Consider the following 13,120-nt stretch of genomic DNA (forward strand, 5'->3'; position numbering starts at 1 on the left):
CACTGTTCCCACAAACCAAACTGGTCGGGCAAGGTAACCTGAGCAACCAAAATTGTTCAGCACTGTAACCATGAACCAGACTTGTCCAGCAATTGATAACTACTTAACAAACTAACATGAGTCCAGGCCAAAAGTTGTGACTTAGTGAGAATAAAGTGCAGTTACTGGAAATGAATGTATGGAACATAATGAACCAGGGCCATAATGAAAAATTGTTTGTTTGTGGTTACCCTACCCACAATTTTGGGAGTGGGTAGGTGGGAAAAAAATTTGATCAGTTTTTAATAAACCAAATTTCTGTAGTAAGCCACTTTTGGGATCATATGCCCGCCTGTAGAAAACAGACAGAATTACAGTTTTGAAACTGCAGACACCAATTATTTGTTTGATCTGCAAACAAATGCTTTTTAAGGATGGCTAAGCCGTTCAATTAAACTTCATTTTATAAACTTTTAACACCACTAAAAAAAAACATCAAAGTTATTATTGACAGTGATTATTTCATAAAATTGAAAATGCAGTTCATCAAGAGATTTACTTTCCCTATATTCATATTTTAATTATAATTCATGTCTGAAAATATCTCAGTTTAAACTTACATTTCTTGTTGGCATATACCCGACTTAAAATAAAGATTCTTATATCTTGTATTATACTTTTTCTGTTTATAAAACTTTTATATATATCAAACAATAAGCTGGTTATTCTTAAACATGAGTACCTTTATTTTTTATATATAACTATGGCAACAGATATATTTTACCCACCTGGGTGCTGTTTCAAAAACTTCTATTAATTGTAAAATCAATAATCATTAATCTGTATCAATGTCACATTTGTTGGTTGTGGTGTTAGAAGTTTATACTCCGGGTCCTAGCGTGAGCACATTGAAGGGTCCCAGAGTGACAGTTCAACCACCGCACACCTATCCTGGGCAGACTATCAGGCGGTTAACCAGTACTAGGTGCTTTCACCTCTGCAAGGAACTGACAATTTCTGTACATGCAAGGGGCAGTGGTACAGTGTGAATGGTCGTAGAAAAGATTTCATAACCAATCACAAAAGAAGTGACCTGGTCCACCCGGAAATCGATCCCGGGTTGTCCGATTAACAGTCCAATTGAGCTAACCGGGCGGACATGTCGTAATTGGCAACACATTGATAGTTTTTATTCCCTCATCTTTGTGCTATTTTTAATACTGAATAAAGTTAAATTCACACAAATATGTAGCAGAATAACGAAACTATGATATTAAAATAATAATATTAACGACTAAAATTGACTAAGATATTTATTGAAAGAGCCACCTTGGCCTCTTAATGAATGATGACTTTATGAGAGTCAAAAATGTTAAAGATATAAATGTTAACTGTCAAACCAAGAAAGTTTAAAAGAAACTATAAAAAAAAATGTATTATAAAACAATATAAATAAAAATAATTCTACAACACAATTTAAAGAAAATAAAATTATATATCACATTAAAAAAAATGTATTATGAAACAATATAAATAAAAATAATTCTACAACACAATTTAAAGGAAATAAAATTATATATCACATTTAAAAAAATGTATTATGAAACAATATAAATAAAAATAATTCTACAACACAATTTAAAGGAAATAAAATTATATATCACATTTAAAAAAAATGTATTATGAAACAATATAAATAAAAATAATTCTACAACACAATTTAAAGAAAATAAAATTATATATCACATTAAAAAAAAAAGTATTATGAAACAATATAAATAAAAATAATTCTACAACACAATTTAAAGGAAATAACATTATATATCACATTTTACCTTAAAAGTCTAGCAAATCCCTAATTAATCACTTGAACTTTGCAAGGTAGAAATTGATTTAAAATATTCTGATTGCATTTTTTAACAATTCCTGGCAGGGTCTATCCGATTTCAAGCTGACAGTAAACACTGGAACAAAGTTATCTGTTTGTTCAAAACAATCCTCAAGCCAATATTGAACAGCACTTTTCAAATGCGTTTTTATACATTATGTCATGGGACATTAGCATAACATCACAATCCCCTATTGAATACAACAGCCTCAGACACTCGGGAGCTGCTCTATGTAAAAGCACACCATTTAAAAAAAAAAAAATCTCTTTATTGATATTTTTTTTAATGTCTCCATAATCGACAGGGTCAAGTTATTTTGCATTGCCAAGTGAAAGAAAGTGGATTTCTCATAAATTTATTGCAGATATCTTTATTCAGAGTACATGCATGCATAACAATTAAATACGATATGAAATTGATCGCCATCATTACAAAAGTCATGTGAAAGAAAAGCTGATCATGACTAATGTCTAAATTAGGCTCAGAAAAGATTTTAAATCCTAAATATATCAATAAACTTCCATAAAGACCACAAGGACAGTTTAATTAAAAGAATCAAGGATATTTTGAGGTTTTCAGGGAAAGAGCAGAATATTCCTCATAATAATCAAAACATAGTTCATGATCATTTAGAATGGAGTTTAAAGAGACTAGACACCAGATGATATGGTTACAAGAAAAAATGAAAATTGTCCAAAACATACATAAAATTGACATCATTGTGTACAACAGTGTGAACCTTAATTACTAGGGTTGTCTACCTTGTAAATCCCAGTTTGTTTAAAAAAATGGCGTCAGTATAATTATTTGTACTGATAATCAGATATAATTTAAACTGGGAAACCATTATGCGCTATTTTTAAACAGGGAAACACAGATGAGATGGTGAAACGATTTTTGCTTTTTTTTTATCTTAATCTTTTAAAATGATGTATCATTGACCTCCTACCTAGCTTGCATTGACAATTGTAGGCTTGTTTTGAGGAAATATTGTATTTGCCAATTTTGGGACCATCTGGTGTCTAGTCCCTTTAATGAAAGCGGATTGGTGATATCATTGGCTGGTAATGCATGTTATATTCTAAGTCTCCTTAAATAGCATATTCCATTCTTTGTACTACGATACTCACTGTTTTGTACAGGGGTGTTGACTCGGAAGAAGTGATTGTTGCCCCAGAGGATTCGGTCTCCGTAGTTAACCTTGGTTCTCTCCCTTATAACTGAGCCATTCACACATGACCTGTAAGTAAGGTAAGTCAAGATTTCAGCCATTCACACATGACCTGTAAGTAAGGTAAGTCAAGATTTCAGCCATTCACACATGACCTGTAAGTAAGGTAAGTCAAGATTTCAGCCATTCACACATGACCTGTAAGTAAGGTAAGTCAAGATTTCAGCCATTCACACATGACCTGTAAGTAAGGTAAGTCAAGATTTCAGCCATTCACACATGACCTGTAAGTAAGGTAAGTCAAGATTTCAGCCATTCACACATGACCTGTAAGTAAGGTAAGTCAAGATTTCAGCCATTCACACATGACCTGTAAGTAAGGTAAGTCAAGATTTCAGCCATTCACACATGACCTGTAAGTAAGGTAAGTCAAGATTTCAGCCATTCACACATGACCTGTAAGTAAGGTAAGTCAAGACTACAGCCATTCACACATGACCTGTAAGTAAGATTAGTCAAGATTTCAGCCATTCACACATGACCTGTAAGTAAGGTAAGTCAAGATTTCAGCCAATCACACATGACCTGTAAGTAAGTTGGATAACAGATTCTATTAATGGTAACATGTCAATCAGAAACTTTTACCCTGATCATCCTCTCACCTGCCGCCATCTATGGGAGTGACAAACACTTCACTCACCTGGCCCCATCTTAGTGAGTGACAAACACTTTACTCACCTAGCGCCATCTATGGGAGTAACAAACACTTCACCCACCTGGCGCCATCTTAGGGAGTGACAAACACTTTACTCACCTAGCGCCATCTATGGGAGTAACAAACACTTCACTCACAGTGACAAACACTTTACTCACCTAGCACCATCTATGGGAGTAACAAACACTTCACTCACAGTGACAAACACTTTACTCTCCTAGCCCCATCTATGGGAGTAACAAACACTTCACTCACAGTGACAAACACTTTACTCTCCTAGCCCCATCTATGGGAGTAACAAACACTTCACTCACAGTGACAAACACTTTACTCACCTAGCACCATCTATGGGAGTAACAAACACTTTACTCACAGTGACAAACACTTTACTCACCTAGCGCCATCTATGGGAGTAACAAACACTTTACTCACAGTGACAAACACTTTACTCACCTAGCGCCATCTATGGGAGTAACAAACACTTCACTCACCTGGCCCCATTTTTGGGAGTATCAAACACTTCACTCGCCTGGCCCCATCTTCAGGATTGACAAACACTTCACTCACCTGGCACCTTTTTTTGGAGTGACAAACACTTCACTCACATGGCCCCATCTATGGGCATAGCACACACTTCACTCAACTGGCGCCATCTATGAGCATGACAAACACTTCACTCACCTGGCCTCATCTATGGGCATAGCACACACTTCACTCACCTGGCGCCATGTATGGGCATGAAAAACAATTCACTCACCAAGCGCCAGATATGGGAGTGACAAACACTTCACCCACCTGGGGCCATCTATGGGAGTGACAAACACTTCACTCACCTGGCGCCATCTATGGGAGTGACAAACACTTCGCTCTCCTCTATTTCCACAATACAGTGTGTTGGCTGGATCCCGAGTCCCCTCAGCTGGATATCGGGCCTTGTCTCGTCATTTGGACACCCAACAACAGTCCTCTCCTGGAAGAAATATAAGTGAATGTTAGCTCAACAAATCTCAGAATCATAACCTGGTCGGACTGCCATCATTTATTTACAGCCCCTTATCCCATGTAACTGACACTAATACTTTTAAATCCCCACACTATGAATATTAATTAGATCGCATGTTTTACAGAACATGGCTATAATAAAATGGAAGTCTACAAAAAAAATGATGACCTCAGAAATTTCCGTCATCCAATCTAAATGTGTATTACATCACACCATTGCCCAATATTTTTTATTCCTCAAGAAATTATGGAGTTTTTTTTATCAGAACTAACACAATTAATTAATAGAACCTTGAATAAACAGTATTAATTTATTTATAAAGTTAATGATTAAATACTGACAAAAAACACAGCTATTATGGATTTACAGTTTGCTTTCTTCTTGAAGTAAAGAAATGAGCTGCTATTTGCACTCATTTCAATTTTAATTATCAAAGTGCACAGACTTATTTTTTACAAACAACATTTATTATGCATTATGTCTGATTTATGTTTTTGATTTTGATCATGGGTGACAGTAAGACAAATCCCAAGTGTTTGGCTATGAAATAATTTAGTGTTGAGCCTATATTATCAGATGACGGAATAATGGCGACTCAGGATTTATTCATGCACTTTAAATGAGACACTAGTGTGAAGCATTTGATAATCACAGATTTCTCTTAAATAGTGAACTTGTCGTTGTTGATGTGTGTCAGGCGCGCAGCTGACTGTATGTAAATACGCAGTTGCGTAATGAAATTTTGACCGAAGGGGGGTAGGGGGTAAAGGGGTTACCGTATTATATCATGCATAGGACGCACTTTTTTACTCCCAATTCTCGTCTTAAAAGTGCCTGCGTCCTTTCTATGCTATAAGAATTTCATCTAGGTTTTTTTTCCAAGTCCATTCAGGTCGAAAATATCAGACCGGGAAGAACGCGGTAATTTTAAGTATCTGTAACTAGTACTGCGTCACCAAAGAGAACAACTGACATAGGTAAAATCACGCAAGTTAACAGACGCAGAAAATATATTGAATGTTTACTTTAAAATGATTTATTGAGATATAAATTGAAAACAAACCCGAGTGTTTACTTTTTTACAAAAGGGACGCTACTCACAAAAACTCAATGTGAGTCAGCACTTTAACTGGATTGAGTTATAACGGCAACAGAAAATCGGGAAAGGAGGTAAATATCAAATAATCGTTGTTCATGATTTTAATGTTTCAATATTTTACATTTACGTCGATAATTATCGTAATACACAAGAAAGATATCGAAATACCCCTTATATACAATTTTTTGTTTGTTTTTTACTTCAATATATGTTATAATTACTTTACCAACCTCATTTTTCCGCTGCGTCCTATCTTATATATATTAAGGGTTTTTACCCAATTTCTCAACTATTTTTTTGCCTGCGTCCTATCTATGCTAGCATCCTATACATGATATAATACAGTAATATGCTGTCCATGATTGATCCCAAATTGGCCCTTAAGCTACACACCTGTGTGTATATTCATGAAAAATTATGTTATTTGAATTTTGGTGAAAATATTTTTGCTTTTGCCATTCATTATTCAAATTAATTAGTTGTGTTATTAGTTGTTTTAATTGCTTTACATGTATATGTACATGTACTATGCATTGATTTTGAAAAATTGCATAAATGTATGTACATGTTTGAACATATAACAATTGTATTCTATTTATATTTTTTGAATAAAGTTATTTTATCTACATTTGTATGTATACTTCTTTAAATATCATTATAATTATATGGTTGATCATAACAGCAATACATGATATTCTTAGGAAACATAATACAATGTAATTGAAATGCCAGTTATTTGTCCTTTAAAAAGATATATAATAAATGCCCGTTTAAAGAAAGCTTCTATGAAGTAGCGGAAATTTTCCACCTGGATTAAGAGGCCACTTTGACCTTCTCCTAAAGGTGGCCTCTTAATACAGGTTTATCTGTATCAATATGTTTAACAAAGAAATGTTTTATCATTTTTTCAGCTGCATGGAACTGAATTCCTCACCTACAGATACTGTAATTTTGGAAATGGATAATATACATTGGTGTTTAGGCTCATTTTGTGATTGCAGTATGCCAGTTTTGATTCAATCATTTTTAGTTTTAACATTCTTTATTCATCATATATGTGTTTCAAATAACAGATTGCAACATTATAAATTATGTTGTTGTTTTTATTAAATACATGATATAATAAAATGGAATAATTTCGTAAGCATGTCATGAAAACAGCAGCCAAATTTCCATTTAGTCAATAGCTGGTTTTATTTTAGTTGGTTATTTAGCGGTTTGTGCATGCTTGCATAATTTATATGCTTGCTAGTATGGATATATACACTTTGCACAAACAATTAAAGGCTTATTCTGAATGAATCTTTCAGAAAGCCAAAAAAAAGGTTATTTTTACATAAATGGTTGTATGTGAGGTATTTGAGAGAGTCTTTGGTGTGCTGCAAATTACATAAGTGTCATACAGAATAATATAAGTTGAGAGGCACACAAGATTTACAAAATAATTCCACCTTTATGCAGTATCCTTTGGACCTTCACATTACCGATAACTGATCCGAAAAATTGAATCCGAAAACAGAAATATTAAATCCAAAACATCACATATTTCTTGACACAATACTAAAATCTAAGACAATAACACATCAAATATCAACTAAAAACCATGATGATCCAGCAGTCAATCCAAACCCCACTCCAAAATCTACCTATAAATGTACAACCAGTCAGACAGTGTAGCCATCAGAAAAACAAATGACCGGAGCATATTTACCAAATTGTTGCCTCTATCTCAATTCCACATGGTCATGCACTGAGGCAATCTTATCTAGCAATTACATGTCATCTTCATCAGTTATTTATCAATTATAAGGGTCCCCCAGGCCATATGGAAACCTGATATAATGAATTCATAGCACTCGAGTGGCTGAGACTTAATTAGACTGATAGTTTCCTTATTGTGTTACTGTCAGAAAAGTTCATATTTCTTTCATTGGAATAGCTTACATATATATATATATCAGCTTACATATAATACAACATCACAGTTGTCCCAGATTCCCATGTACTTATAATGTTTTCCATGCATTTTTTAACCTAGTAATGTAAACAAAGAAATATCACTCTAGCACCTGATGAAGACATGGTAAACCAGGGTTGGTTACACAATTTGGCATTAGAGGGCATTTGGGATTGCAACTAAAAAACTATGCTCCTTTCATAAACAAGGTTTTAATGAGTAAAATATGGCTAGAGGTCAATCCCTGAGGTTTGTCTGGTTAGTGCATTCGCTTTTCAATAAGGCGACCCGGGGTTGATTTATGCCCTTTGCGCATGTGAGTTTGGTTGGTGTTCGCAAAGCCTGACCAGTGGATTTTCTCTCGGTACTCCAGTTTCCCCACAACACACTAACACACTCTCATGCAAATTTGTGCCAACAAGAGTGACTTTTTTAAGTATAAGTAATCATAACTTTCTTCACAATCCTTGTAAAATATATGACATGTTTAAACTAATTCCAGACAAAATATTTAGCCATTTTAGTCTGAAATAGTGCTTTCAATGTTACTGTTACTGATTTAAAAGTGAGTGCACTATGGTAACTGTTCACTGACTGTTCAGAGCTTCTATGGTTTTGAAAGTGGCATTTTATATAAATGGAACAACAAACTCGACTGTTATAGACTACTTTTTATTGATAAACTTCAGTTTAATTAAGGCTTCAATAAATTGTGAAGATCTCCTCCTCTGACATATTAAAGGTACAATTCTATATGACATACATGTACAACAGCCTTGTTATCTGAGTGGACTTCAGTGTTTTCTCTGTCATACAGTTCCTTGATATCGAAGAGGACTAAGTGAAAGTTTCCTCTGACTTACAAAACCTTGATATCTGATTGGACTGTGTGTTATCTCTTACTTTCAAGAGCCTTGATATCTGATTGGACTTAGTGTTCTGTCTGAATAACAAGAGCATTGATATCTGAGTGGACTGGATGTTCTGTCTGAATAACAAGAGCCTTGATATCTGATTGGACTTAGTGTTCTGTCTGAATAACAAGAGCCTTGATATCTGAGTGGACTGGGTGTTCTGTCTGAATAACAAGAGCCTTGATATCTGAGTGGACTGGGTGTTCTGTCTGAATAACAAGAGCCTTGATATCTGAGTGGACTGGGTGTTCTGTCTGAATAACAAGAGCCTTGATATCTGATTGGACTTAGTGTTCTGTCTGAATAACAAGAGCCTTGATATCTGAGTGGACTGGGTGTTCTGTCTGAATAACAAAAGCCATAATATCTGAGTAAATTAAGTGTTATCTCTGACATACAAGATCCTTGATATCTGAGTGGACTGAGTTTCCTGTCTGACACACAAGAGCCTTGATATCTGAGTGAACTGAGTGCTATCTCTAACATACAAGAACTTTGATATCTGAGTGGACTGAGTTTCCTGTCTGACAGACAAGAGCCTTGATATCTTTGTGAACTGATTGGTCTGTCTGACATACAAGAAATTTGATATCTGAGTGGACTGAGTGTTCTGTCGTACATACAAGAGCCTTGATATCTGAGTGGACTGAGTGTACTGTCTGACATACAAGTGCCTTGATATCTGTGTGGACTGAGTGTTATCTCTGACATACAAGATCCTTGACAGTGGACTGAGTTTCCTGTCTGACACACAAGAGTCTTGATATCTGAGTGGACTGAGTGTTCTGTTTGACATACAAGAGCCTTGATGTCTGAGTGGACTGAGTGTTCTGTTTGATATACAAGAGCCTTGATATCTGAGTGGACCGAGTGTTCTGTTTGACATACAAGAGCCTTGATGTCTGAGTGGACTGAGTGTACTGTCTGACATACAAGTGCCTTGATATCTGTGTGGACTGAGTGTCCTGTTTGACATACAAGTGCCTTGATATCTGAGTGGACTGAGTGTTCTGTTTGACATTCAATTGCTTTGATATCTGAGTGGACTGAGTGTTCTGTTTGACATACAAGAGTCTTGATGTCTGAGTGGACTGAGTGTTCTGTTTGACATACAAGAGTCTTGATGTCTGAGTGGACGGAGTGTTCTGTTTGACATACAAGAGCCTTGATATTTGAGTGGACTGAGTGTTCTGTTTGACATACAAGAGCCTTGATGTCTGAGTGGACTGAGTGTTCTGTTTGACATACAAGAGTCTTGATGTCTGAGTGGATCGAGTGTTCTGTTTGACATACAAGTGCCTTGATATCAGAGTGGACCTAGTGTTCTGTTTGACATACAAGAGCCTTGATATCAGAGTGGACAGAGTGTTCTGTTTGACACACAAGAATCTTGATGTCTGAGTGGACTGAGTGTTCTGTTTGACATACAAGAGCCTTGATATCTGAGTGGACTGAGTGTTCTGTTTGACAAACAAGAGTCTTGATATCTGAGTGGACTGAGTTTCCTGTCTGACACACAAGAGTCTTGATATCTGAGTGGACTGAGTGTTCTATTTGACATACAAGAGCCTTGATATCTGAGTGGACTGAGTGTTCTGTTTGACATACAAGAGCCTTGATATCTGAGTGGACTGAGTATTCTGTTTGACATACAAGAGCCTTGATGTCTGAGTGGACCGAGTGTTATCTCTGACATACAAGAGCCTTGATATCTGAGTGGACTGAGTGTTCTGTTTGACATACAAGAGTCTTGATGTCTGAGTGGACTGAGTGTTCTGTTTGACATACAAGAGTCTTGATGTCTGAGTGGACCGAGTGTTCTGTTTGACATACAAGAGCCTTGATATCTGAGTGGACTGAGTGTTCTGTTTGACATACAAGAGCCTTGATGTCTGAGTGGACTGAGTGTTCTGTTTGACATACAAGAGTCTTGATGTCTGAGTGGACCGAGTGTTCTGTTTGACATACAAGTGCCTTGATATCAGAGTGGACCGAGTGTTCTGTTTGACATACAAGAGCCTTGATATCAGAGTGGACCGAGTGTTCTGTTTGACATACAAGTGCCTTGATATCTGAGTGGACCAAGTGTTCTGTTTGACATACAAGAGCCTTGATATCTGAGTGGACCGAGTGTTCTGTTTGACATACAAGAGCCTTGATGTCTGAGTGGACTGAGTGTTCTGTTTGACATACAAGAGTCTTGATGTCTGAGTGGACCGAGTGTTCTGTTTGACATACAAGTGCCTTGATATCAGAGTGGACCGAGTGTTCTGTTTTACATACAAGAGCCTTGATGTCTGAGTGGACTGAGTGTTCTGTTTGACATACAAGAGCCTTGATATCTGAGTGGACTGAGTGTTCTGTTTGACATACAAGAGCCTTGATATCTGAGTGGACTGAGTGTTCTGTTTGACATACAAGAGCCTTGATATCTGAGTGGACCGAGTGTTCTGTTTGACATACAAGAGCCTTGATATCTGAGTGGACCGAGTGTTCTGTTTGACATACAAGAGTCTTGATGTCTGAGTGGACTGAGTGTTCTGTTTGACATACAAGAGCCTTGATATCTGAGTAGACCGAGTGTTCTGTTTGACATACAAGAGTCTTGATGTCTGAGTGGACTGAGTGTTCTGTTTGACATACAAGAGCCTTGATATCTGAGTGGACCGAGTGTTCTGTTTTACATACAAAAGCCTTGATGTCTGAGTGGACTGAGTGTTCTGTTTGACATACAAGATCCTTGATGTCTGAGTGGACTGAGTGTTCTGTCTGACACACAAGAGTCTTGATATCTGAGTGGACTGAGTGTTCTGTTTGATATACAAGAGCCTTGATGTCTGAGTGGACGGAGTTTCCTGTCTGACACACAAGAGTCTTGATATCTGAGTGGACTGAGTGTTCTGTTTGACATACAACAGTCTTGATATCTGAGTGGACTGAGTGTTCTGTTTGATATACAAGAGCCTTGATATCTGAGTGGACTGAGTGTTCTGTTTGACATACAAGAGCCTTGATATCTGAGTGGACTGAGTGTTCTGTTTGACATACAAGAGCCTTGATGTCTGAGTGGACTGAGTGTTCTGTTTTACATACAAGAGCCTTTGATGTCTGAGTGGACTGAGTGTTCTGTTTGACATACAAGAGCCTTGATATCTGAGTGGACTGAGTGTTCTGTTTGATATACAAGAGCCTTAAGATCTGAGTGGACTGAGTGTTCTGTTTGACATACAAGAGCCTTGATGTCTGAGTGGACTGAGTGTTCTGTTTGATATACAAGAGCCTTGATGTCTGAGTGTTCTGTTTGATATACAAGAGCCTTAAGATCTGAGTGGACTGAGTGTTCTGTTTGACATACAAGAGCCTTGATGTCTGAGTGGACTGAGTGTTCTGTTTGATATACAAGAGCCTTGATGTCTGAGTGTTCTGTTTGACATACAAGAGCCTTGATATCTGAGTAAACCGAGTGTTCTGTTTGACATACAAGAGCCTTGATGTCTGAGTGGACTGAGTGTTCTGTTTGACATACAAGAGCCTTGATATCTGAGTGGACTGAGTGTTCTGTTTTACATACAAGAGTCTTGATGTCTGAGTGGACTGAGTGTTCTGTTTGATATACAAGAGTCTTGATGTCTGAGTGGACCGAGTGTTCTGTTTTACATACAAGAGCCTTGATGTCTGAGTGGACTGAGTGTTCTGTTTGACATACAAGAGCCTTGATATCTGAGTGGACTGAGTGTTCTGTTTTACATACAAGAGCCTTGATATCTGAGTGGACCGAGTGTTCTGTTTTACATACAAGAGCCTTGATGTCTGAGTGGACCGAGTGTTCTGTTTGACATACAAGAGTCTTGATGTCTGAGTGGACCGAGTGTTCTGTTTGACATACAAGAGCCTTGATATCTGAGTGGACCGAGTGTTCTGTTTGACATACAAGAGCCTTGATGTCTGAGTGGACTGAGTGTTCTGTTTGATATACAAGAGCCTTGATGTCTGAGTGGACGGAGTTTCCTGTCTGACACACAAGAGTCTTGATATCTGAGTGGACTGAGTGTTCTGTTTGACATACAAGAGCCTTGATATCTGAGTGGACTGAGTGTTCTGTTTGACATACAAGAGCCTTGGTATCTGAGTGGACTGAGTGCTCTGTTTGATATACAAGAGCCTTGATGTCTGAGTGGACCGAGTTTCCTGTCTGACACACAACAGTCTTGATATCTGAGTGGACTGAGTGTTCTGTTTGATATACAAGAGCCTTGATGTCTGAGTGGACGGAGTTTCCTGTCTGACACACAAGAGTCTTGATATCTGAGTGGACTGAGTGTTCTGTTTGACATACAAGAGCCTTGATATCTGAGTGGACTGAGTGTTCTGTTTGACATACAAGAGCCTTGGT

The 13,120-nt window shown here is 37.0% G+C and overlaps 1 protein-coding gene across 3 annotated transcripts in view; it reads right to left on the bottom strand.

Annotated features, from left to right (window-relative positions):
- Window positions 1-13,120, bottom strand: part of LOC128205883 (kinesin-like protein KIF13B) — a 142,106-nt gene that overhangs the window by 35,419 nt on the left and 93,567 nt on the right. For all 3 annotated transcript variants that reach the window (XM_052907923.1, XM_052907921.1, XM_052907920.1), the window contains exons 13-14: window positions 4,588-4,724; window positions 2,999-3,108 (exon numbers count right to left, since the gene is read on the bottom strand). In XM_052907923.1, coding sequence (XP_052763883.1) covers window positions 2,999-3,108; window positions 4,588-4,724 — 247 coding nt within the window. The remainder of the gene's footprint in view (window positions 1-2,998; window positions 3,109-4,587; window positions 4,725-13,120) is intronic.

This window comes from Mya arenaria, chromosome 10 (assembly GCF_026914265.1).
Source record: "Mya arenaria isolate MELC-2E11 chromosome 10, ASM2691426v1".
Taxonomy (NCBI): Eukaryota; Metazoa; Mollusca; class Bivalvia; order Myida; family Myidae; genus Mya; species Mya arenaria.